General features: G+C 39.2%; 2 protein-coding genes across 5 annotated transcripts; one reads left to right on the top strand and one right to left on the bottom strand.

The window, feature by feature from the left end:
• Positions 1–874: 874 nt before the first annotated feature.
• Positions 875–6,283, bottom strand: ccdc77 (coiled-coil domain containing 77). Of its 2 annotated transcripts, none has more exons than XM_026311591.1 (12): positions 6,227–6,283; positions 5,499–5,546; positions 4,885–5,071; positions 4,653–4,795; positions 4,326–4,422; positions 4,015–4,105; positions 3,662–3,750; positions 3,401–3,549; positions 2,914–3,178; positions 1,845–1,970; positions 1,589–1,741; positions 875–1,348 (listed from the first exon to the last, which is right to left on the bottom strand). In XM_026311591.1, the coding sequence occupies exons 2-12, from the start codon at positions 5,531–5,533 to the stop codon at positions 1,202–1,204; spliced, it is 1,482 nt and encodes a 493-aa protein (XP_026167376.1). In that variant the 5' UTR covers positions 5,534–5,546; positions 6,227–6,283; the 3' UTR covers positions 875–1,201. The 2 variants fall into 2 exon arrangements, with proteins under 2 accessions (XP_026167376.1, XP_026167375.1); XM_026311590.1 differs by having other exon boundaries at positions 3,662–3,753.
• Positions 6,284–6,853: 570 nt separating this feature from the next.
• Positions 6,854–23,895, top strand: ush1c (Usher syndrome 1C). Of its 3 annotated transcripts, XM_026311714.1 has the most exons (20): positions 6,854–6,959; positions 8,731–8,798; positions 9,903–10,046; positions 10,165–10,303; positions 10,870–10,978; positions 11,080–11,104; positions 11,197–11,254; positions 11,346–11,534; positions 11,639–11,698; positions 12,200–12,256; positions 14,011–14,153; positions 15,314–15,379; positions 15,494–15,648; positions 15,838–15,884; positions 21,038–21,079; positions 21,636–21,689; positions 21,810–21,909; positions 22,341–22,450; positions 22,680–22,735; positions 23,772–23,895. In XM_026311714.1, the coding sequence occupies exons 1-20, from the start codon at positions 6,924–6,926 to the stop codon at positions 23,782–23,784; spliced, it is 1,671 nt and encodes a 556-aa protein (XP_026167499.1). In that variant the 5' UTR covers positions 6,854–6,923; the 3' UTR covers positions 23,785–23,895. The 3 variants fall into 3 exon arrangements, 1 of the variants encoding a protein (XP_026167499.1); XR_003295956.1 differs by lacking the exons at positions 22,341–22,450; positions 22,680–22,735; positions 23,772–23,895 and having other exon boundaries at positions 21,038–21,121; positions 21,810–21,827; XR_003295957.1 differs by lacking the exons at positions 21,038–21,079; positions 21,636–21,689; positions 21,810–21,909; ... (1 more) ...; positions 22,680–22,735; positions 23,772–23,895 and adding exons at positions 16,209–16,258; positions 18,510–18,563; positions 18,761–18,838.
• The last annotated feature ends 1,105 nt before the right edge of the window (positions 23,896–25,000 follow it).

Raw genomic sequence — 25,000 nt, forward strand, 5'->3', positions numbered from 1 at the left:
TTCAGTGCCTGCAGAATCAGATATTCCCCCATTTCTTTGTGTTATCTGCTGCTTGAACAGACCTGAACCCGCTGCAATATTTCAAGGAGACGGATCTTACAACCGGGATGTGGCATCTACGTATTGACATATCTATGTTCTCCACCGGAAACACCGTAAGAATAATATCTGCTAATGGTTGTGCTTTTGTAGAATTTGAGTTCATGTAATTGTTTATTTATTTTATCCAATTTATTTCCTTCTTTATTGTTTTTATCCTTCCGATTTTGTATTTCCTGTCACACTATTTGATTTTATCTCCCATTTACATTGTTTTATTGTTATTAAAACACTTTTTAAAGGCAGGTGTTTAGAGAAAAAAATACAGTGACAGAGGAAGTGCCATACTTTTAGGCAGACATGCATTATATATATTTTTGAAAAAAAAAACAACTGTCATCCCATCTCGTAACTGCTCATGACAACAGACTTCTTTTTAGGTTTTGTAGATCCAGAGAACTTGGCTGGAAGCCTTACAGGCCTGATGTCTACCTCAACTTAGACAAGTTATCATTTTTTATTAAAATATGTTGTTCTCTTTTTAGTTCTCATAATGGTAATTACAAAAACAAAATAAATACCTTGATACCTTATAAATGGCACAGTAAGTACTTACCAAGAATTTAATGTTGACACAGTGAAGATGATAAAGAAGGGATTTTGGTGGGACTCTTGAGACAATTTTTTTTTTTTTTTTTTTTGCTGAAAATATAAATTTATAATATTTTATCTACTAAGACCTTTATCATTCTGGTTGTTTTTTACAGAAGATGTTTCCAAAAGGAAAAGCACATATATAAATAAAACCAGTGGTTGCTGAATTTTATTTGACAACTTGAGTTTTAAGGTCCTGTTATTGTGCACTGTCACACTTTATTGGTACTAGAACAAAACAGAACATTGTTAATGGTAGCACCTCAGTTTTCCTACTATGATTCAGTAACAATCATATACATCATACAGATCAAAATGTCTTCAGCAAAGGCGACTAATGCGAATTGCAGAATTCATTCTATATTCAATTTAAAAAAATCATCTTAGCAACATAGATCTATTGGTCAAAAAATAGAAACATTCAGGCTTAATAAAATCAATAGCAAAAGACATGACTAGAATAAATTCTTCTCTATACAGGCAGAAACAAGACGTTACAGTCCATTCTTCAGCTAAATCTCAGCTCATTCTCCAGCCCGTAGATCTTCGCCTTCAGTGCCAACAGTTCACCCTGAACTTTTTTGGTCCTGGCATTGCTCTGGCGTACCTCATGTAGAACTGCTAGGTCCTGGTTGGGTCCAACATTCAGAGTAACCTGAAATAGTGTGCACATGCAGTATATGCCAGTTAAAAAGTTCAAATGTTAAGTTGATGTCATGTTTTCAGCAGTATAAAAGACTGGACGCCACAACTGTTTTTCATCTTTAATCACAGTCACCGAGCATAAAAATTCATTTATGACCTGTGGCCATATATTTTTCTCATGATCAAGACAGAAGTAAACACACACAAAATCATTCTGGACACCTGTATACTGTTCAGAAAGTTTTTTTACCTTAAGGAGCTGTTTTTCTACATCTTTGAGTTTCTGTCTGAGGTGTTTCAGGTCAGTCTTGAACCCCTCCACTTCCATGACCCTCCTCTTCTCCAGTGCCTCGTAGCGCTGAGTCATCAGCTGAAGACGCTTGGCCATTTTGTCGGAACGCTCCTGCTCACATAAAGGTTTACTTGGACATCATCTTAAAACATGAAAAATCAACCACAGATGTGCATAAATATTACAGAGATTAGCATAAATAAACCCAGCATACCTTGAATATTTCCCTCCCCACATCCCCCTCCTCTCGGATTTGGGCCAGTTCTGTCTCAAGAGTAATACATTGCTCCCTGAACATCTCTGCCAGACGGTGGGCTTGCTTCAAATCCTCCTGCATTGCCTGATAAAATAGAAGAAATAGATTCATTTGAATAAGGTGAATAAAACCTCCCAGGAAACACCCCAAAACAAAAATAGCATTGATATTCCACATCATTATTTACATCATGTTACACAATGTTTAGTGTAATTTTATTTAAACAGGTAGTCTTCTTGGGATAAAGATGTCTATAGCAAACAAGCCTGTGAACATGTATGTACATGCATATCTACTACCTAAGAGAGTCACACGCACATACACAGCTAAGTTAGTCAAAACAGTTATCAACTGTTATTAGTGACCAGTCCATGGTGTAGCCTGTATCTCCCTCAAAGTAAGTTACAGGAGAAATGACATAGATGATGGACAGATGGACAACTGTTACTAGCGATGTTAGCTAGTAAATCTTTAGAGTCTGTGTCTAGATCTTCAAGCTGTTTTGCAGCTCATTCCAGTAATGAGGTGCAAGGTGCTGGAAACCAGTCTCCCCCAGTTCATAGCTGCTATGAGGAACTTTTAAAGCCAATCTCTCCTGTGCTTTGGTATCAGATCACAAGTTCTAAACTCAAGAAAGTTAAATAATACAGTGTTTTCTGTTTGGTATAAGAAATCAATTAGAATTGTTCATTTTTGAACAAAACGCTTAACATGAGTTCAGAAGGACACTCTATCCAAAGTGTTTATGTGTGTATGTTGGACTATAAATGCAGTTTTAACTGCAGTTAAAGCATTGATTGAATTGAACATCAATCTATTTCTTTATTTATATAGCAATTTTCTAAACCTGTGTTATAAAGTGCTCCACACAAACATAAAAAGCAATTAATTTACTTATCAATGGTTCTTTCCAAGTGCTTGTAAAATGCACACATTTAATACGCAGGAAAGAAGTATTTATTTAGGGCCATGATTAACACATCAAATGAATGGCTTGTCTTAAGTAATTTTTAAAAAGCCATATTACCTTTAGCTCATCCTTGTGTGACTGCTGTGGCTCAGGATGAGGGAGCGGCATAGGCAGCGGCACCGTGCTGGTACTGGGCTGCCACGTTCGCCCAAGCTCAAAGACTCCAGAGCCAACCTTCCGTAGACGGCTGTGGCAGGAGTCCAGGTCCCTCAGCAGCTGGTCCTTCTCCACCATCCAACTCTTCTCAAGAGCTCGTGTGCCAAACTTTAGCTGTAAAAAATCTTTGGTGCTCTCATACAACAGATTCTGGGTTTTCTGGAGCCTGAGGTGTCAAATATGATACCCGTATATTAAAATCTTGGTCAGAGATTTAATGTCAGCCAGAATTATAAATATCAACTTAAGAAGAAATACAGCTACATATTTTACAAATGAACAAGAAGCTACTGAAAGCGTATTATTCCCAAAGCACTCTCAGCTGTAGATCGTACACTAGTATTTTACAAATGCAGACATCAGTCAAAAAACACATTTTAAGACCCACCGGTCAGTCAGAGCAGTGATTCGATCCTTATCTCTCTCTTGTTGTGCCTGTGCCTCCTCTGCTTTGATCCGTCTATCGTCCAGCAGAGACTCTACCTGCTCTTTGGCCAAACGTGCCTGTTCCTCCATCTGAGCCTGAAGCGCCTCCACCTGGAAATGTGAGCCACAGAATATGTAGTCACAGTCATCATATAACGCTACATTTGCATTAAAATGAAAACAGTTGTGTCCCATTTCATGCACTCATAACATGGATTTGTACCTGTAGTAATAAAGTTTGGTTGTCATTCTTGTATTTTTCCAAGCTCTCTCCATTTATCCCATCTGTTGATTTTGTTCTGCGGCTACTCTCTATTTAAAAGGACATCAAATATAAGTCATAGAGGCAGGAGAATATAGTACTGTCTTGTTGCACAACTCCCAGATCACCAACAAATCTTTACAATCATTATTCGTTATAACAATCCTTTTAAAACATTATGATCTGATTGAAGAACATGACAAAAGCCAAATAATTACAGTATTTACACACATCTTTTTGAAATTATTAGAGAAAATTAAAAATAATATATGTATAAGGCATTTGCTAAAACAAACAAACAAAAAATTTCAAACCTTTTTTTGTAATAGAAGGTCTTAACTTTGTGGGCCTCAGACTGAGATTTTCATCCAATCTGGACTCTGGAAGCCTCTGTGTGATAGTAACCTAAAATATTTTTCAAAAATCATAATTTAGTGCTTCTTCAAATAATATCTGTTTTAATAGTTTTAAAAATTTGATTTAACATTTTAATGATTTGATGGTATGTACAACATTTTGACTTGTTATAGCAGGAAAAGCACAAGTGCAATAATGATGCCCCTGTTAGGTGTGCCACCCATTGCAGCAAGTGTTAAGGTAAGAAGGAGTGTGATAATGTGTGTACCTTGTGAGGAGGTTCCCTGTGAAAATATGTGATCTCTCCTGCATCAGGACCCACCAGGGCAAGAAGGTGCTGGATTTTCTTCCTGTCCTCCAGTTCTCTGAACATATTCGATAAACAGTTTTATCCGATTTTATTCAGAAGTAGTAGGGTAGAAGTGCAACAAATGCAATGAAAAACTCAAGACAGATATACAGAAGCTTGGCACACCTGCTGATGTTTTCACTTAATATGGCAGATCAAATCTTTGTTAGTTAAGAATAGCCTGTACACACCCACAGGGTCTTGTGAAGAGGTCTAATCAGGGAAATGTCTTATGGCTTCACCCACCTGATCTTTAGTCGGTCATTTTCTGCATAAAGCCGCAGAGACTGCTCTCTTTCTTGAAACAGGTAGACCTGCATGTCACTCAGAGCATTTTGCAGCTCAGAAATTTCTCCCTCACGCTGTCGTACCTCCCACTGTAGCTTATGCTAGGAGGATACCAGGGATGTGAGAGGAGTTCAGCAAACAGGCCAATAAAGCCTATATCCCTTTCAAATGTGTGTTCACTGTGTCTTACCTGGTCTTCTGTGATGCCTCTATACTTCTCCAGCATCTGCAGCAGCTCCTCATGTTCGCTGTCAAACTGGGCAATCTTCTGTCTGTAAAACTCCAGCAGCTCCCTGGACGGACGCAGGTATGCCAGTCGCTCATGGATCGGGGGTAGTGGTGAGTCAGGTTCTCGACCAGGGGTTCGGATGTTGGTTCTGTAGGGGAAGATAAAGTTACTTTAGAGGCTGAAGGGAAGGGGACACTTCAGCACACCAACCCATTACCCCATGCACATCTCACATAAACATTAAAATGTTTTTATCCTGCAGTATTAGTAACAATTTACCCTGTGCAGTACATGGCTGGAGAAAAACAACAAGCAATGAAAATAAATGACTACTGTGCTATATAAACCCATTTACGGAGCAAGAGTATACCCATGTGGGATAAGACACAGGACTGTAAGAGTGGGAGGGCCGTCTGGCAAAGTAAATCTTATTCATGGAGATTACAGTTAAAAGCATTACAGCCTTCTCACCCTCGATACTCATAATACAGCCACAGTAACATTTCTTGTGGAAGTTTCTAACAGAAAGACCACAAAAATGTCTGTGCTGCACTGCATTGACTAAATTAACATACCTCCGTGGACTTGCATCTTTCGTTGGAGATCCCATGTCAGCACAAAACCTTGAAAAAAAAGAAGAAAAAGATGTTCCAGTATTGCCATGTTGATACACAAAATGTGCATTTTGCTGTATTGTCCATAAAAAAGTTATTTTTATTTATTTTTTTTAAGGGAGGAACGCAATAAGGAAGGCAGTAATCATTTAGTAATGATTGTGATTATTGATAACTAACCATTTTGGTCATGATAATAACAAAAAATGGCATGACTATTATTTACTATATAATAATATTTAATATTTTGTTAATATTGTTATAATTCATTACCAAGCAATAATTCTTATATCATTATTATTAATGGTATAAATTAGAGATGACAACGATGGTAACAACGATGGTTGTTCTATTATATAATAACATAATTAATGTAATTTAACTAGGCCTACTGAACTCTAATGTATCTGACGTCAATTTATGTTATGATAATTAATATATTTCTGAGACTGTCTATTGATTGTTTTATACTATTATAAATCACATAAAATAAATAAATTAAATGAAAAGAGAAGCCTCTCCGCTTTAGACGTTAACGTTTTAAGTTACGTTAACATTAATGTTCGTCTCTCGAGTGAAGATATGCTGATGTTAAAACTTCACACTAACCCAAATACAGTCAGCAGCTAAAAGTACAATACCACTGTCTGAATAAAAATATCTGATGTGTGATTTAGACTTTTTCTTACCGGTAACAGTTTCTCTCACCCTGTTGTTCGTTGCGATTAGGTTTAAAAACCCGGAAGTTTACGCCCCTTCGACTTCTTCGTGGGATACAGAGGAACATTATGACGCCAACTAGCGGCAGGTTTTAAACACACTGAAGCGTCAACTAACGAAAAGCCAACAACCACATTGTGAAACCTGTCGTGGGGTATATGGGGCTAAATGTGTTTGTAGGAATTACATCTAGTGTTAACCACCAGTTATGCTTTAATAAGTCTGAACGTTAATATGTATTAGTGTTGACATTGCTTCTGCGTATTGAGCGATTTTTAAATTTAATTTAAAATGCCACGAGCCTCTAATCTAGGTGTTTTCCAGTGTCTCACCAAGTGTCTAAGTATATTGGCTAATTATCTAAACCCGCGCAAGTTTCTATAGAAGTTCAATATCTGTGCCTTCAAAATAAAACGCCCGATTTTGAAATGTATGGAAAACATCTAATACAAAAAAATTATATATACCCAAGGCCACCTTTTTATATACCATCCATATTCATTACCAAACCTATTTATTACCCTTTATAAATCTTATTTTATAACGCGAATCCTAACCGGAAGCTGCAATTTTACTACCTTGACGTAGCTACTGACTCTTATCGTGTCTCATCAAACTTCACCGACCCAAGGATCTCACATCGGCCTGTGTACTACGGTCTCAACAATGGAGCGGAAAGTTGCACGGGAATTTAGGCACAAGGTAGGATACGAACATTTTATGGCTTAAATAGCTGTTAAAAAGCTCTTTGTCTACCTGGCTGTCACCTCACGGGCTCAGGTGTCTTGTCTCCTTGTGGGATGTTACGCAGCTGATACAAGTATGACCGTCAGCCTTATGAAAACAAAACAGTAGTTAAAATAAATTCTCGATTCATTTATAAAGACAAATCGGAAGTCATATTTTTAAACCAGATATGTAAGTGTTATGGTATTTTCCTTGGGGTTAAAAATATATTTCAAAACTGTTGTACCCCCATCTACAGTATAAAACCCATAGAAAATACATGCAGTTGCTAACAGATTAATGGGTTTTCAGTCAAATAAAGTAGTTGATCTTCTGAGATCATACAGTTCCCACCATTGATCTGATAGAGAGGAAGTTTATTAGGGGGCATCCTTTCTTTATTTGGAATGGCTGGTACCTGTTCTGTCTCAAGAAAACATTATAAAGTTGTGGTCATCTATGTTTTGTGTTTGGTGGTGGCACATTAAAGCATTAGGTAAAGTTGTGAAAAGAAAAGGGTAAACGACAACAGAGGAAAGGAACATGATATGCTCAGGCGTTTTCAACCCCGGAGCATGAAGGGATCACCACATAGCCATCTGTGCTGCACACAGGCAGGCAGGGTCCCATGCTGCTGGCTTTTCACAAAGGGCACCTTAGCATTAGATAATGTAGACCATGCCAGAGATGAGCAACTGAGCGGAAGAGATGGGACAATTTACAAGTTTAATTAGAGGCTGAGAGGAGTAGGCTACATGGGACAATCAGGCGTTGTTTCTTTTGGGGACATTGCCATTGTCAGTGTCTGTGGGTATTTATTTCCATGTTTGCATCAGTTTTACTGTGCTTTTTAAAACAGAAGACCTCTTGATTATTTGGAGGTTTATATATGCGCTTGAATCTGTGTACATTGTAATAGGATAAAGTTTGAAACGAGTCCCAATCTTGAAACCAAACACAGTTTTTCACAGTAGTATTTTTCTCCATAATGATGTTTTATCTGATTGGTTTATGGTGTCAAAGTCTGCAGGAGCGGCTGATCATAAAAACCATGTGACACACTCCCTGACAGCAGGGTCCCTGTACTGTAGTCTTACATTTATGGAACTACAGTTGATATGACTTTGCTTTAACCCTTATGTAAAATGATCCAGAAGTGTTTAAACGTGTATGTGCTGCTACTCTCATTAAGAGTTATTTTTGGAGTTTTGACTTAATACTGTTCAAGAAGTGTGTGTATGTGTGTATGGTGGGTGTGAATGTTCACCTCTGTTTGTCTTGAGATGTAAGATGACACTGTTGACCTTCCCACTGTAGCTTCTCCTCAGCTGCACACCCATTATTCCGTCCCAGTAGTTTGATTGTTGGAGAAGATCAGCCCAATGCGCCTGCTTCAGTCCACAAAGCTTAGTTTGTGCCGAACTTTTCACTGTGATGAATTAAGCACTCAGGTCAGGCGTAAGGCTCGCAGTTCAGCTTGAGGCAGTTGTAGTCAGAAAAAGAGTAAAATGTGTTATATCAGTGACTGGCCGAAGCGTTTCCTCAAAACTGTCTTGTTGCAGCTGAGCCGCCATCAGGTTTGTATGACTTCTATACACACACACACACACACACACACACACACACACAGTGTTCGTGCCTGAGGACAAGACCATGAGAAAGAAGTATATTGTGTGTTACTTGGCTAATGTTTCGTGATTCAGCAGTGACAAGAAGGATGGCTCCATATGTTTGTGGTTTTCTGCAGGTGGAGTTGCTGATTGAAAACGAAGCAGAGAAAGATTACCTATATGATGTCCTGCGCATGTATCATCAGTGAGTACCATCTGTCACTGCTCAGTGTGGTTATAGTGTGTGTTTTTTCACTGGGTTGCATTTTCTTTTTTTGTTTTGTTGTTTTTCATTTCTATACCAACAAAATGTTTCAAGATATTGTGAATGAATAATTTGTGTTTGTCATCATGGTCATAGAAAACTGAGGAGGGGGTGCACTTGGATCCAGGTCTAGGTTTCAGTTGATCTTTGTACAGAGGCCTCTGGTTAAGCCTCTAATCAGTTTCCACTACGCTCTGACAAGCCTGGCCAGTTATCCACAAAAGCTCTTTTTGTGCTCATCCCCAAACAGGGCTGAAATGGCACCTATTAATAATTCATGGTAAAGGCCAGATGGACAGATTTTACACAGTAGCTTTTACTTTGCTTCTGTAATTGCTGTTCTAGTTACTTTTGTCTTTTTGGATTGTAACAGACAGGAGATGAGATTATTTTCTCCATCAGTATTTATATAGTATCATTATATACTGGAGGTTTGAAGTAGAAATGGAAGATTGGACTTTAATGATCTTCTAGCTGTGGATTGCCTTTAAAGGCAATTATGATAACCTGTATTTTAGTCTTAAGTGCATAAGAAATGTATCTTATCTGACCATTCATAATTATAAAGTGTAGATAATGGTCATGCTAATAACAAGACCAATATTGTTTCCCTCCAGGATTTAGTTCCTGTTAAGGTGGAAAAGCCTTTAAAAAATCAGCACCTTTGGGTGCAAAACTCTACAGTGCAGTGCTCTTCTGGTGGAGGAGTTTTTGGCTATAGTAGAGTTTACAGTAATAGATAAAAATGAGTAAAGAAATGTACAGAGTATTGACAGGTCTGCAGTTGGTTTTAGAGAGGTGTCAGATTTCATTATATTTTGAGATGTTTTAGATTTTTGTCCACCCCCTGCCCAGTTCATTGTAATTTCAATTTAAAAGTACATTTTGTGATGTAGATATGTACATCATATAGGTATTGTCAGATATCAAATCCTTTTTCCTTTCCTTAATCTTCATTTAGTGTAACTCCAGCATGTGTTTCAAGTACAGATCCTCTTTTTTCTACTATACATAATCTCACTTACCATCCTCTCACTCTGTCAGGTCGATGGATTTGCCAGTGCTGGTCGGGGACTTGAAGCTGGTAATCAATGAACCAAAGCGTTTGCCTCTGTTCGATGCCATCCGACCTCTTATTCCACTCAAACACCAGGTGGAGTACGATTTGCTCACCCCCAAGAGGTCCCGGTGAGTACAAGGCATTGCACTGTCTTTGTTTTCATAGTGACACCACCTAGGTCTGCCTTTTATACATTTTAAATGGATCATTCATATTGTTTTGTGTCTGTTTTTCTTGATTGTGTAGGAAGCTCAAAGAGGTGCGCTTGGATCAGACTCACCGTGATGGACTGGGCCTGAGTGTTCGCGGAGGGCTGGAGTTTGGCTGTGGTCTGTATATATCACAGATAGTCAAAGATGGACAGGCTGGGAACGTCGGACTACAGGTGTGTGCGAGTTAACTGTTATGTCTTCACCTTTTTATTTTCTTAATTTGACTACAGATTTGATACATTTTTGAAACCCTACATGATGTTAGTTAAAATACCATATAAAAGCTACACAGTATCTATATAGAGTACTTGTCAATGTAGTAGTTACCTATAGTAACATTAATGCTACTAGTTTTAATGAGGATACCAATATTATTTGCAATCTGCTGGGGGTGCATATTCACCTAGATGTACATTACATAGGTACATAAAGACATGTAATTGCTTAATTAATTTAAAATATGTAACAGTATGTGTCATTAACAAACCAAGACCAAGGAGATCTATGCATTTAAGCTTGACTGCTTGAATTTAATTCACTTCAGCTAACACCATCACCTAAATGGCTAAAACATCTACACATTAATAGCTCATGCCGATCAATAGAGCTACAGTGGCTGGGGGGTTCAGCAGACACAGAGGTGCATTACTGAGCAAACAATAACATAATCTGTGATCTGACCTGACAGATTGAAAGTGAATGTGTCATCTATAAGGTCCCATCCTGTAATAATTTATAGGTTGGTGATGAGATTGTCCGCATCAATGGATACTCCATTCTTTCCTGCATCCATGAGGAGGTCATCAGCCTCATCAAGACGAAGAACATTGTGTCACTCAAAGTCAGACGTATGTCAGACATAAAAAACAGCAGCATAATTGATGTGCGTTAAAGTGAATACAGTTTATTGGCATCTATCATTTTAATTTTCGCTTTTTCATATGTGCAGATGTGGGCATGATCCCAGTAAAAAGGTATGATAATTAATCTATCACATTCTTTTGTGAATGAAATTTTGCTCTGCTCATTTCTCTGTTGTTTACTTTAATTTTTCTGATTGCTTCAGCTCATCAGATGAACCACTGAAGTGGCAGTTTGTTGACCAGTTTGTGTCAGAATCAGGGGTAAGAGATGGAGCTTGTTATTTCTTCAAGCAAATGAGCAGCCAGTTTATGGATGTTTCTTTCTTATATTCTTTCTTCCTGTGCTTCACAGGAGAAAAAAAGCAGTGTTGCAGGCTTGGCATCCATTGGAGGGAAGGAGATCAAGGAGAAGAAAGTTTTTCTTAGTCTTGTGGGTACCAAGGGTATGGGCATAAGTATCTCCAGTGGCCCAACCCAGAAACCTGGTATCTACATCAGTAATGTCAAGCCAGGCTCCCTTTCTGCAGAAGTTGGACTTGAGGTGATTGTGCAAAAACACCACTATGAAATATTGACATTCAACTTTCTGCCTACTATGAACCACATTTGCTTTTATTTTATTTATTTATTTTTGCCAAAATGTAGATTGGAGACCAGATTGTGGAGGTGAATGGGGTGGATTTCACCAATGTGGACCACAAAGAGGTGAATTCACTTTAATTATTTATCCATATGTAATAATGGCAGGTGAGGTTCAGTGCTTATCAATCATTTTTATGATTGCACACATAGTCAGTTCTGTGCATTTCGTCCTTTAATGCAAAGCACCATTAGGGCATCTGTAATAGCTGTGCCAATGATGTCAATAGAAGTTAAACCCTTCATCTCTGGCAGTGTTTGTTCTGTGCTTTACTCACTGAGCCACAGAACCACCGGTTGTGTTTAAACAGCAGGTTTTTTGAGTGTGAAACCTCCACGGGCTGTTGGTTATTTGCCAAAGTGGCTCATGCAGAATGTGGGTGAAGGAAAAAACAAAACTTTCAGCATTCACCAGTATTAGTGATAATTTCGACCTGATAAATACATATAACGGTGTCACTGTGAATGTGATCTTGGTCTGGTTAGTGTTAAAATTGCAATTATTCATTAAATATAATTTTTTAAATCATTTGCATTATTTAAAGCCTTCTGTTAATATGCTTCCAGGCTGTCAGAGTCCTGAAGAGCAGCAGGAGTCTGACTATTACTGTTCTGACTGGGGCTGTAAGTAAACTGTGTTATATGTAACAACAATCAATAATGTATGTTGAGTGTTTCAATTTAAAGACACTCATGCCAGTTCACAATGTTCTGATCTATTAAAAATCTTTTTCTTTTTTTGTTTTCAATTCTTCAAACATCTAAAAGTGACATGACACTGCTCAATTTCCACTTTTGTTACTGGACAAGTAATATGTACACTCTTACATTTTGGTCACATTCATAATTTACCAGGTTTTAATTGGTTTTCTCTCCTGTTTTAACTAATTATCTCTTTCAAACTTCTTTACATGATTCCACATTTCAGGAATCGCACAGAAAGTGTTTCTTTGTTTACACCCATCACACAAAGGTCTAATACCGACGTTTAACACAAGATAGTGGGTCTGACATGCTCCATTTGGACAAAAGTGCCTGAAAGCAGGATTTCAGCCTTTAATTCTCACGATATATGGGTTTCAGCCATCAAGCTGCTTAATTCAGCATCCCTCTGCACCCTTCACCTCTCTGCTACAGCAGCAAAAGAGGAGGCTTGTACTGGATATGTCCCAGCTTGGACAAGTACTGTTTAGATTTTTACAAAGAGGTTTACAACATCTTGATGTTTACATGTTGTTAAGATGTTTACAAAACTTATCCCAAATCCTTAATTTTCTCCTTTTCACGTTCACCCATGCTCAGTTTCTCAGGGATATTATGTATATTCTAAACCTTGAAAATACCCACTACTTGGTTTCTAACTTAAATATGTAGTCCCAGATTGCGTGGGGACCTTTCTTCAATATTTAGCCAAAGTAAAGAGCTGTTCCTCTGAATGGTTCCCTTTTGTATAGTGCAATATTGTTTTTGATCGTGTTAGGAAAAATAAAGCATAGATAAAGCACAAACAAATTCATAGGAAAGATCTTTTGAAGTCACAATCTTGACATAGAGGTGATGGCAAAACAAAATGGGGCATATTTCAAAGGATTGCTTATATTGTGAATGGGATCATGGAATAATATTTGGATGAGGAAAGACCTCCGATATGGATAAACATTGTTTATTTACTTTTGAAACCACATATGAGAAAATATATTTTAAGAGATCAGTCATGAATATAAAACACAAACGTCTTTAGCCTCCCTTTGCATTCCTGCACTGCACAGTTTAATCTGTCACTTAGACGTCACATTAGCTAGCCTGTGCCTCAGTGCGGCTGTCTGCAGGAGCAACGGTGATCATCAGTCAAGTCACTTGGCAGGTTGTTTGCCTCGAGACTCGGTGATGACGACTGTGTCTCCGAGACAAGTAGTCCCTTCTTATTTATTGTTTTCCCTGGTGCCTGTCTAATGCATTTATTTCTATTGGTGTTGTGATGTTTCACATGCACTGTTATAGGTTTGAAATTGAAAACTGTAACTTAGAGACAAATTGATTATGTCAAAGCAAAACTACTACACTCTAGCCTCCCCTATGTATTGTTTTTAAATAGATAGGGAACAATAAATAATTAGGAACATATACTGTATAGTGTCTTAGTCTATATATTATATGTTTTTATACCTACACATATATTAATTATATCAATTGTTTATTTGCTAGATTAGTTATGAGTGAAGCTTCAAAGATGGTACGTGACAAAAATAAACTTCTCTCTCCCTGGTTCAGGAGACTGGTTTGGACTTGCCTGCTTGTCTCCAGAGCCAGAGAACTTTGAGGACCCCTGCTGTACAGGATGTCTTGATTATGGTCTCTGGTTGTTGTCACTCTCTCAGGGCAGTGAACTGTTTATGACAGATGAGGAGCGTCTTGCACTGGAGGCCCAGAGGGAGCTGGAGAGGCAGGAGCTGATGCACCAGAAGAGGGTGGCTTTGGAGACCAACAAAATCATTAAAGAGCAACAGGAGAAGGACAGGCAGTGAGTCAGCAGCAAAAAAAAAAACAAAAAAACTTCAGTTCTGCTCCTCCTTGACTCAATCTCGTCTTTGTTGTTAGTTTTTCATTAGTTTGCAGATTGTTCGATTTATACCCTCTTAAGTTTAGCAATTTAACACATGGTTAAAAGCTCTGCTTCTGGTAGCAGCTCTGCAGGGTAAGTAGCTTCACCTCTGGCTGCACCACCAATTACTGCATCTGAAAACTCAGATCACTAGCTTTAGTTTAAAAACGGGTTTAAAAGCCCCTTTAAGTGGACTTCACTGACTAGAAGCAAGTATTTGTTCTTGGAAATTGGCTGACATTTTGATACAGCTTGACACAAATTGTGCTCAGTGTTTTCCCCTGTAGCTTTTAATCCACCTTCAGCTGGGAGGCTCAGTTTTTCTGATTGGTCCAAGAGCCTTGCTGTCTTTGCAGATCTGTCACACACAGCTGAACATGATTTGCCCTCAGAAACATGCACTACATTCAAGTGGCTCCAGTAATCAGCTTGGGGAATACTGTACCAACATGGAGGATGAAACTCATCAGCCAATAACAAAGGTGTTGACTGACATTGATGTTTTCCAGGAATCCTTCTTTTCATTGTATAGACTGGATCCCTTGTATAAAGCTTCAGAGATCATCTGTCTGTGCCAAATTCTGCATTTACAGATGCCTTTTCTTTTCTTCTGTGGATCTCACCTCTTCTGTCATCCTAATTTAAATACCTCAAATGTCTCTCTGTGTGTTGCATGACCTGCTTATACCTGCAACAGTACAGCAAAACAGAGTTCTCCACAATTTTAAACAGCTCAACCAGTCCTCAACCTCAAATGATTATATGTTGTGCAAAACATACATTTATGGTAACAACAAAGTCAACAACATCTGCACTGATATTGCAGGTTCTGTATTTCAGCGTTTACCCAATCATCTGCAAATTTTTCCTCATGCATTTCAGATGATACACTCAATTTTCTCAGTGCTTTGATCTAGGGATGAGTAATGGGGCTACATATCATATGTTGCAGGGTTGGACACGCTCAATAGCAGCCTTAAACTGGATTGAAGTCATTTATTCTCCATTCCCAGCCTTGCACTCCAGCATGTTGTGTGGATATTGTTTTATGTTCTCTGTTTATCATGTGTGTTTAACAGGAGAAAGATGGAGATATCTCATAAAACTGCAGAAGAAGAGGAGCGTTATAAGAAGGAGATGGAGAAGTATTCAATTAATTTGCTGGCCTGTTTTGTTGATAAAACAGCAATTTAATGTTGTTTCACCAATTAAAATATCTGATATATTTCACTTGTTTGTTATCCTCTGTACCCCTGTAGGATTGAGGCTCTGGAGAGGAAGCACAACAGAGAGTGGGAGGAGGACTGGGGAACCAAAGATAGGTCCAAGAGCGCTAAGACCCCACGCACCCCAAGCCCATCACCTGCCCCTCCTGAGATCCAAACCACCCCGACTCCAAAAGCCAAGAGCTCTCGTAAGGATGTGTGATTAACATCTCCTTAAAATGCATGTTTCTTCTTTTACTTCTGAATGTACTTCTTTACTTTTATTCTGAAACCAAAGGTGTAGAAGTAATTCACCTCATTCCCCTAATGTTCTCTGCATGTTCTGTCTTTCTGTTGCTTCTGTGTGCTGTGCTGGTTTTTATGCCCTCTCCTCCAAGTTGATACAGAAAACGAAGAAGATGAGGAGGAAGAGCAGGACAGAAAAGTGAGTCTGCAGCCTCAGCTGTGCATTGTCACAGCTGTTGACAGTGTTCAAGCGATCCAGCGTAGCTAATACTAGATTTCCTTTGACAACCAACTGCTAAAGTTTTTATTATAGACATCAATTAACATTTTTTTTTAATACTAAATGCTGCCAAAATTACACCAACAACCTGCAAAACAGTCATTTAACATGCAGATTGCATCAGTTGGCTTTCAGACATCAAACAGACTTTTCTCAAATGGAAACTCTGCTTGGAGTTTGCTGACCCTTTGATTTTGATTTGACATGCTGGTGAAAATGATGTGTGTTGATCTCCATCCTTAGCGTTCGGCTGGTTTTATCGATATGAGGGGAAACTGCCGTCAATTCGCAAGGTACTGTCTGCTGTGGGAATTCAGTGTGGTGTTCACAAAGGACTTTAGCTGGTTTTTATGTTGCATGGTGGTGTTTACATATTTTACACCAGAGATCTTTACTGCGGTTTGTATCGGTTGTAAACAGTGTGGTGTCACTAACCACAGTGTTTATGTGTGGTGTGGAGTGGCAGAGGTGTCTGTCTCCTGCTTTTTATATTGTATAACTGCTGCCACTTCAGAAAGGAGACAAGAAGAAGAAAAAGAAGAAAGTGTCCAACATAGACACGCTGCAGGAGCAGAGGAAAAACAAGAAGGAGATGGAGTTTGAGCTGAAACTCGCCAAGGAGAAAGAAGAGATGTATGAGCGAGAGAAGCAACTGAAGATTAATAGGCTGGTTCAGGAGGTATGAAAAAAGAAGGGGTGGGTTTGAAGTTTAGTGATGTCGATTTGTAGTTAGTTAACATTTGATGTTTACAGCACGTTGTAATGCAAAGGAAAATTCAATATCTTATGGATTTCAGCACTTTTAGATTGAACCTAAATGCAGCCCTGGCGCATCAGTGTGTAACGGACTGATGGCTGTTGTCTGACACTGCCCGCTCTGACTCTGTACCAGGTTTCAGAGACAGAGAGAGAGGACCTAGAGGAGTCTGAGAAAGTGCAACACTGGGTGGAGCGTCTTTGTCAGACTCGGTTGGAGCAGATCTCCTGTGTGGAGAATGAATCCCCAGAGGTACAGAGTGAGAACTCCTCTGTGAAAACTTGCACTCCACAATTCTTTGTCTTTCTAAATAACGTTATATGACAGAGGCCAAATTACTTTTTAAGCTATGATCAGAATCCAAGAGGCAATTCTCCCCACTATAGTTTATTGGTGATTTGTTTCTGTAATTTTACATATTTACACTTAAAAAAGGATGTAACAGTCAAATGATACTGGGGAGAACACTCAGTATATTTCAAGTTCAAAAAAGGCTCCTCAGACTGTTACTGCGATGCAGTCGAAGTTCAGTGTCATATGAGATCCAGTAATCCAGTAATTGTTTATAATTTTGACAGGGACAGAACATGAATGTGAACAAAAGGTAAACGGTTTTCGTTTCATTGTAATTTTAAGCTCTCCCCTCCGCGTTCTCCTGCTTCTGAGCCCAAGGTGAAGCGTTTTGCCGGTGGTATTCACCTGGCCACCACTGATCTGGACGACATCAACCTGGATGAGGTGGATCAGAGCTTGAGGGGACCTCTGAAGAGACTGGCCCCCACACAGCCCAGCACTAACCAGCTTCCCCCTCCCTTGCCTCTTCCTCCACCCTCACCCAAGCTGAATCCTTCTGCATCCAACTACTCCCCTCCTCTCTCCCGACCCTCAGCACAGCGCCTACCTCCAACCCCACCCAGTGCTAGGAAACCTCCCTCTGCTGCACCCACCTTGACCAAGCGCCGTAGGCCTCCCCCACAACCCCCCACTCATCCTCTTCGACCCCAGTTTCCTCACCCGACTTCTTCACACTACCCTCCTTCCTCTCAATCATCTCGGCCTCCATCCTCCCCTCAGCCTATTCCGCAGCCTCCCATGCCACCGCCCCCTCCTCCTCCACCGCCTCCGCCTCCCCTTCCTCCACCACCTCCACAACACTCTCAGGAACAAGTAGGAACCCTTGGTGGGTACCATCATCACCATCACTTCCGAAACCCTCCCAGTCCTCCTGAACGCAGGAGCGAGTGGGAAGCAGGAGGCTACCTTCCCAGAGGAGGGATTTACTCATCTAACACCAGTGAAATGTCCTACCCCTCTAGTCCGAAGGTTAGATTGTCACCTCTGAGAGACCTGATGTGGACTGGTTTGTCCTCTTTCCATTACTGCTTTAGTTTAGAAGTGTTTACTTGAAACCTGGCAAGCATTGAGTGTGAACTATTTAGAAAGGATTTGATTCTCCATCAAAGTTTGCATGATGCATTTTATATATTCCAGCGTGATATGCATGAAGAAAGAGTGATACATTTTATTAGCAAGGCTGAATGTGGCGGTCATTTACATTTTCTTTCAGCAGAGAGGGATGGATTCAAAGATACCATTAGGTGTGGTTTGTTACACAGCAGTGTGTTGCATGGTGTGTTACGGTAATAATTTCAGCACATTATAGGATTATTTGTTTGCCATTGTGGGCTATGCTTTGAATGCTTTTGAAAAGTTGTGAGAAAATGTAAGTTTGTATTTGGGCAGTGTCCAGGGAGCTGAAAAATTGTGTTTTTTTCACTATAAATCAGGTAATGAGAAATACTTCCCATGCCAGTCGTATTTCCACTTCAAGCACAGCTTTGGTGAGTTTCTTTCTGTAAGGAATGTATGTCAAGTTTTTTTTTTTTTTTATTCTACCAAATATATATATATATATATATATATATATATATGTATATAAAAAATAGTTTTAGGTGAAAAATGGCTTATCAAATAAATATACTATATACTATAAAGCTATATTCAGAGGTAGCATGGAAACACAATCTTTCCTCACTAGCAACTAGCTCCTAGTCCCCCCAACCAGAGGCGTCAGACGGCCCCTGTCATGTCTAAGCCTGTCATGCTGCCACAGTCCCAGAACCACCGACTGGAACAGCACAGACCTGCACTGCGTTCTGATGGCCTGGTATGAAATGCACCACACTGCAAAAATTCAGCGCATGCATAAAACTTTGGATTAATTTAACAGAATCGTAAAGCGTTCTGACAGTCTTATACAGCTCCAGCTGTTTTACAGAAACTTGATTTGTTATTGTTAGATCACACGAGGGAGCTATCTTTCTTCCTGTCCAAAATCTGTAATCAAGCTGGACAGGCTGTTTATTTTTCAAACTACATTTACCTTGGAGAAGTCAGCCAAGCAGACGCTGTTACAATAACCCGCTGCCTCTTGTTAAGAGGCTCACACATTCACACCTGAGAGCACAGCAGTGCAGTCACACATTTCTGCTGCCATCCACTGAGCACTGCAGCAGCTGGAGGTGAACTTACTGAAAGGCACCTTGACTTTAATCATTCATTTTCGCCTGATATGTTTTACCCTGATATGTTGTGCTAACAAACAAGCGTACTATAAAATGCAGCATGCAATAATATTGGTATTTAGACATACAGTTTTCGGGCTTGTATTTCATAAGTTGAAGTGGAAAAAATTAAATTACATCAAACTAAATGACATCACAAGCCATCACTACTGAACAGATGAGATTTTGTGTAGCATATCCACAAAGAGTAGTTATATAGTTTTTACCTAGGGTGCATACTGTCACTGTTTTAGACTGCAGACAAAGTCCAAATCACAAAACTGGTATTTGTGAATTAGATCTAAACTCTTTTTTTTTTTTGTCATTTTAATGTTTTAAAATTCAACAGATTAATCTCAGCATAGCATGGTATGGTTTGGAGTCATGTGACTCCAGTAGTTTATTTTTTCACCTTGCTGAAGTGATGTAGAAGTGAGCAGCAGCTTGTGCGTGACAGTGTGGCTGTGTAGGATAGCAGGGTCACACACTGACCACAAACCCATCACCATCAGTGGGTGTGGTCAGAAGTGAGAGAATTAAGCTATTCCACCACAGAGGCCAGTAAAACACTGCTTTTCTAGCTCATTTGAAGTTACTCTTTAAAATGTATGACACATGGAAAGTATTTCAAGCATAAAACTGGGGACTATGTTTTTTGTTTTTGTATCTCCACTGAAAGTTGTTACCTGGTTTTGTGTTTCAGCCTCCAGAAATGCTGAAACGGATGGTGCCTTTCAACTCATCTTTTAAATCAAACAACAAACAAGTAATCTTTACCTGTCATCACCTTCCTTACTCTATTATTATTCTTGAGGGCTTTTGTCATGCTCACACATCACACTGAGACTTGTGATGGCTTTTCCTGTAGTCTTCAAGCTTTTGATGTCCTTTCTGACACATCACGTTAGGTCCAGCTTTGTAGCCTGTGCATGACTGCACTTTCATTGATCTGAACCACAGAATGGTACTGTGAACATATCAGTGTTTTAGTTTAGCCGCAGTGATTACTTTTTGATTTTTAGTGAAACAGGGCGTTTGGATGGTTTGAGGACAGCTCTATAATTGGAATCTGTCTCTCTGCGTGTGCTCGTACAGTGTGCGCTACCTTTCACTTTACCTTCACTTTCTGTGGAGACAGAAACCATTCGTGTAATTAGATTAATTTTTTTACTTCACCTCAATTATTTTGGTCCAGTTTCAGGTGTTGTCCCCAGCCATGAGAAAGAAAATGATATATAATGAATTCATTTTTTATGTCTTATGTTGAGCTCCAGTCTAACAGCTGGAAATGAGCAGTTGAATGAGCTCTGTGAGTCACCATAGCTGGATAAATGTGATTGCCTCTCTCTGAGACCTTTTTTTTGTCTTTCCTACCCCTCCCTGTGACATTAAGTACCTGTCATGTGTAGGAAAGATTAAGAACGATTTTGTGTGTGTGTGTGTGTGTGTGTGTGTGTGTGTGTGTGTGTGTGTGTGTGTGTGTGTGTGTGTGTGTGTGTGTGTGTGTGTATTATTCTGGCCATTACTGATTTGAGGTGTGAGAGTTTAAAAGCCACTGTGCCTTTTGAATTAATGACCATGGTTTCCATTTATTCATGGGAGAATTGAAATTTTAACATAGAGCTGGTTGTCAAAGGAAATCTGACCATCTGACCATGCAATGACTTATTAAACACTTTGTTATTTCTTAGAGATTCCGTTGTTTGACTTATTGATCAGTACTAATGCACTGCATGCTCATTTTCTTTCAGGGGTTTCAGAAATATGTGGACGATTTTGATCCCTACTCAATGGTAATCTGTGCCTGACTCAAAGCTCCTGAAGTTACACAAAGTGTTGGTGAATTGTTATCTTGGCAGCCAATGGAAATTATGTTTTCCCCAAAACACCTCAAAACATTAACACAATAATAAAAGCTGCAGGAAACTCAAAATAATTTATTTGTAGCTCAGCATGTGTTAATTATATATATTATATATAACACTTATAAATGTCAGAACTACAAATTTCTAATTTGACGTTTCTTTTGCTAAGTTTAATTATATTTATTTCTTGATTCAGACAGAGGTTCTAAATCTACCTAATAATAAATTATTGTTATTGTCATCAAACCTACACAGTTACAGCAGAGAAGCTAGCTAGATTTTTAAATGAGCTAACTCCTGGTAGCCAGTTAAATCAGATGAAGTGACTGCTGTTGGATTAAGAAACACTGACAATATTTACAAACATATACGTTTCCTGACGTAAACTACAGTAAATACCAGTAACACCAGCCTTCTTGTAATAAATATACACATGGTATACTTAAAGCTATTTAGAGAGTGGGAACTTTTTTCTCTTTAACAGTTCTCTGCGGATCAGATCGCTGGGCGAGATGTGCGATTGCTGAGGATCAAAAAGGTACCGACAGCAGACACTTTAATGGCTCAATGTATTGATGAGGGGACTCTCACTTATGATCATATGGATGAGATATTTCTGAAACATGACTCATGGTGTGGATGTGTTATTATTCCTAAGGCTGGACAGCTTGACGTTGCTCTGGAGGGCGGAGCAGACTCTCCCTTGGGGAAGTTGGTTGTATCTTCAGTATATGAAGGTGGTGCTGCAGATAAACATGGTCAGTTTTTTGTTGTTGTTGTTTTGTCTCAATTCTGAATTGTAGTTTAAGGAATAATTTGGCATTTTGGAAATATGCTTATTTCCTTTTACCCTAGCAGTGGGTTATCTTATATTAGCAGTCAGTTCAGTTTTTTATTTTTATTTTGATGATTAAACTATTTTCAGCGGGAACAAGACATATGTGATAAAGCAGGACAGTCCAACCTTCAAGCTTCTTTCAACTGAAATAAATAAATGGATGTGACTTAGTGTGTCTGTGTATATGTCTTGCATGCGAAGGATACCAGTGAATGACACCTGCTCCAGTTATGGCACGTTGCCCCACAACAGCTCTACATCACTGTGGGGAAAACATGTTTATGGTGTGAGTCCCACTGTTGTGTATCAATGCTTTTTGTTGATAAATGTCTGTAATGCCACTGTTTGTAGGTGGAATTGTACCAGGGGATGAACTTATGGCTGTGAATGGGAAGATCCTGATCGATGCCACATTGACTGAAGGACAAAACTCTCTGGCTCGAGCCTGGAATAGTGGAGGGGTATGACAATACACAGAAAAGTCATGCTCCATTTTTTTCAAATAAACATTATTTACCTTAGTTGCTAGGAATCAGCACTGATCTGTATTGATTGTTGTTAAAACCCATCAACTTTGATTACTCATTTGTGCTTGTTGTCACATGCTCACTCAGTTTCCATAAAGCAGCTTGAATTCTTACTTTATGGATTCAGTCAAATGCAAAATAAAAGTTTTATTTTTACCTTCAGGACTGGATTGATGTTGTGATTGCTGTGTCCCCTCCAAAAGAGTATGAAGATGAAGTGTAAGAAATCCTCCTTATTTTTTTATTTTCTTTTTGTCTAATAATATCATATAATAATCAGAGCAATCAGTTGTTCCTGTGATTAAATACACTTATGTGTGTGGCCACGTGCACGCAGCCCTAAGTCAGCATCAGTCAGTCCCACTGTGAACAGAAAGGTGTTTGAAGGCAGTGCAGCACTGTACAGACAAGGCTACCTTCTTCAGCGCTAGCCCTCACTCTACTGCTCCCACATCAACACCTTGGTAATGGACTTAAGCCTTCAAGCCTCCTCTTCCTCACTGCACGTCTCAGAGAGGATGTTTGCTGTGCCATTTGTTTTTTCTGGGCCGCGTTATTTCTTGAGCACATGACAGTTTCTCTATTCTGCATTTGTTTCCCCTTATGTTTGCTGTAACTCAGCTATTGCCAGAAAAAGCAGGACAGAGATTTGACTGTATGCAGTGTATGTAATATGCCATTTCTCTTCTTCTCTATCTGTTAATTGCCTCAAGGCTGCGTTTCTTTATTGCTGTAGCAATTGCTCAGCAGCGACGCAGGCTTGCCACACACCCATCCCACCATACATGTCCCAAATCTTGACCCAGTGAGCCATGTGCAAACACATGAATGGCCTCTGTGGTGTTGCTGTGTCGTCAGGTCATGGACATCTATAAAAGCAGTAGGACTCCTGCCAGCCTTCAGCAGTTGTTCTGATTGATGTTGTTCCATGGGACTGTTACATGTTCTGACTTACACTGCTGAGTGGTACTGTAGTAAGGGTTAAAAATTATTATGCTCCCAGGTTTGGTCAGGATAATTTTTCAGGTTGACATTATAATCTTTAAAAATACCAAAGCAGTGAGTGTTGCAGTTTTACAAACTCAGTATACAAACTCAGTTTAAGGCTTGATTATATTTTCTAAAAACTCACCTGCATGTGTGTTGGCCTGTTGTGTTCAGTGTGCAGTGACTTGCAGGACAAACAGTCATTAGCACTTAAAGTACAGCAGGTTTGTCAATGAAAATGTGATTGATCTTCTTTTTTCTCCTGCAGGACATTCTTCTAGTTTCATCAATCCCCCCCATCAAGGAAGTCGGACGGATTAACAGAAAGCTTTTCATGGCTGATAATTCCTTCAGGATTCTTTGTCTTCTCGATCACAGTAGAATAATTCAATTTCCTCTCATTTTTACTTTCACCTGTAGCAAACTAAAAAGCAGGTTTAAGATGATCTTTTTGTTCAACGTGCACTCAGTAGGCTTTGCCACACATCCCATTTAATGAAAGTCTTTCTGTCAATATGTGTCTCCAGTGATCCTGTGTCAAGCTTGACCTCATTGACCCCTTTTAGTTGCACACAGTCTTGCTGATCATTTTCTTGACACGTGTCTCATCTGTCTTTATAACAATAAAGGACTGAAAACAGGAAAACTGAAATCAATAACTCCTAATGTCTGAGCTCACTCTCACACAATTGATGTTATGTTGATGACAGAGCTGATGTCCCTGCGCCTCCGCTTTGATTTGTTTAACCAGCACAAACGGAGATAATTGAATGTACTGTGCTCTCAGCCAAAACAAAACAACATTTTTAAAAACTCAACTTAGGTGTCCATTTGTGCCTCTTGTTCGCCTCTTTGGCAGTCTGCTCCTATCTAGTATTTATTTTTACATGATCGTTTTGAAACAATCATGATTGTTTTACATGATTAAATCCTGCACATCTGTACTTTTCCACACAAAGGTCACAATATTTCTTTTCTTTAACCCTACAATGCAGGGATTAGACTACAGCTTTAGCAATGTCGTTTTAAAACTCACTGTATATGATACAGTGTCCAATTTCTTGACCACTATAATAGATTTTCACATTTATTCACTATATTAAATGCGGATAAATAATATTCTGCGTACGTTCTTGCTGTTACTCTCCACCATTATCGATTTACTTCAACCATAGGAAGCCATCCAGCTTTGTAATTAAATGACCACAGGGGGCAATAGTGCTCCTTCTTGAATATCAAGCGCCTTTAGTGAGTGAGAGACTGCTCACTGTGTTTAAAGGTCTGCTTTAATTCAGCCTTAATGTTCCCATAGAGGCCTCAGGCGGATTGAAAGTTCAGGAGTTACTTATGGTAAACGTGGGTGTTAACAAGCAATCCATCGTGTAATGTTGCATGTGAGTGCTTTGCTGCCCAGCTTTGCACTTCACCGTTATATAACCGCCTAGTGTAGTCGTCCTCTCTCGGTTCATGATGGCATACGCTGCCCGCTGCCAGTTT

Source organism: Mastacembelus armatus, chromosome 6 (assembly GCF_900324485.2).
Source record: "Mastacembelus armatus chromosome 6, fMasArm1.2, whole genome shotgun sequence".
NCBI classification, from domain to species: domain Eukaryota; kingdom Metazoa; phylum Chordata; class Actinopteri; order Synbranchiformes; family Mastacembelidae; genus Mastacembelus; species Mastacembelus armatus.

Excerpts from the sequence above, each read along its gene's own strand:
- ccdc77 (XM_026311590.1), bottom strand. The coding sequence starts at position 5,533 with ATGGGATCTCCAACGAAAGATGCAAGTCCACGGAG. Across the intron at positions 5,072-5,498 it reads AAAGATGCAAGTCCACGGAG|AACCAACATCCGAACCCCTG; the intron begins GTATGTTAATTT and ends CTTCCCCTACAG. Across the intron at positions 4,423-4,652 it reads AATGACCGACTAAAGATCAG|AGAACTGGAGGACAGGAAGA; the intron begins GTGGGTGAAGCC and ends GAATATGTTCAG.
- ush1c (XM_026311714.1), top strand. The coding sequence starts at position 6,924 with ATGGAGCGGAAAGTTGCACGGGAATTTAGGCACAAG. Across the intron at positions 6,960-8,730 it reads CACGGGAATTTAGGCACAAG|GTGGAGTTGCTGATTGAAAA; the intron begins GTAGGATACGAA and ends GGTTTTCTGCAG. Across the intron at positions 14,154-15,313 it reads CAACAGGAGAAGGACAGGCA|GAGAAAGATGGAGATATCTC; the intron begins GTGAGTCAGCAG and ends TGTGTTTAACAG.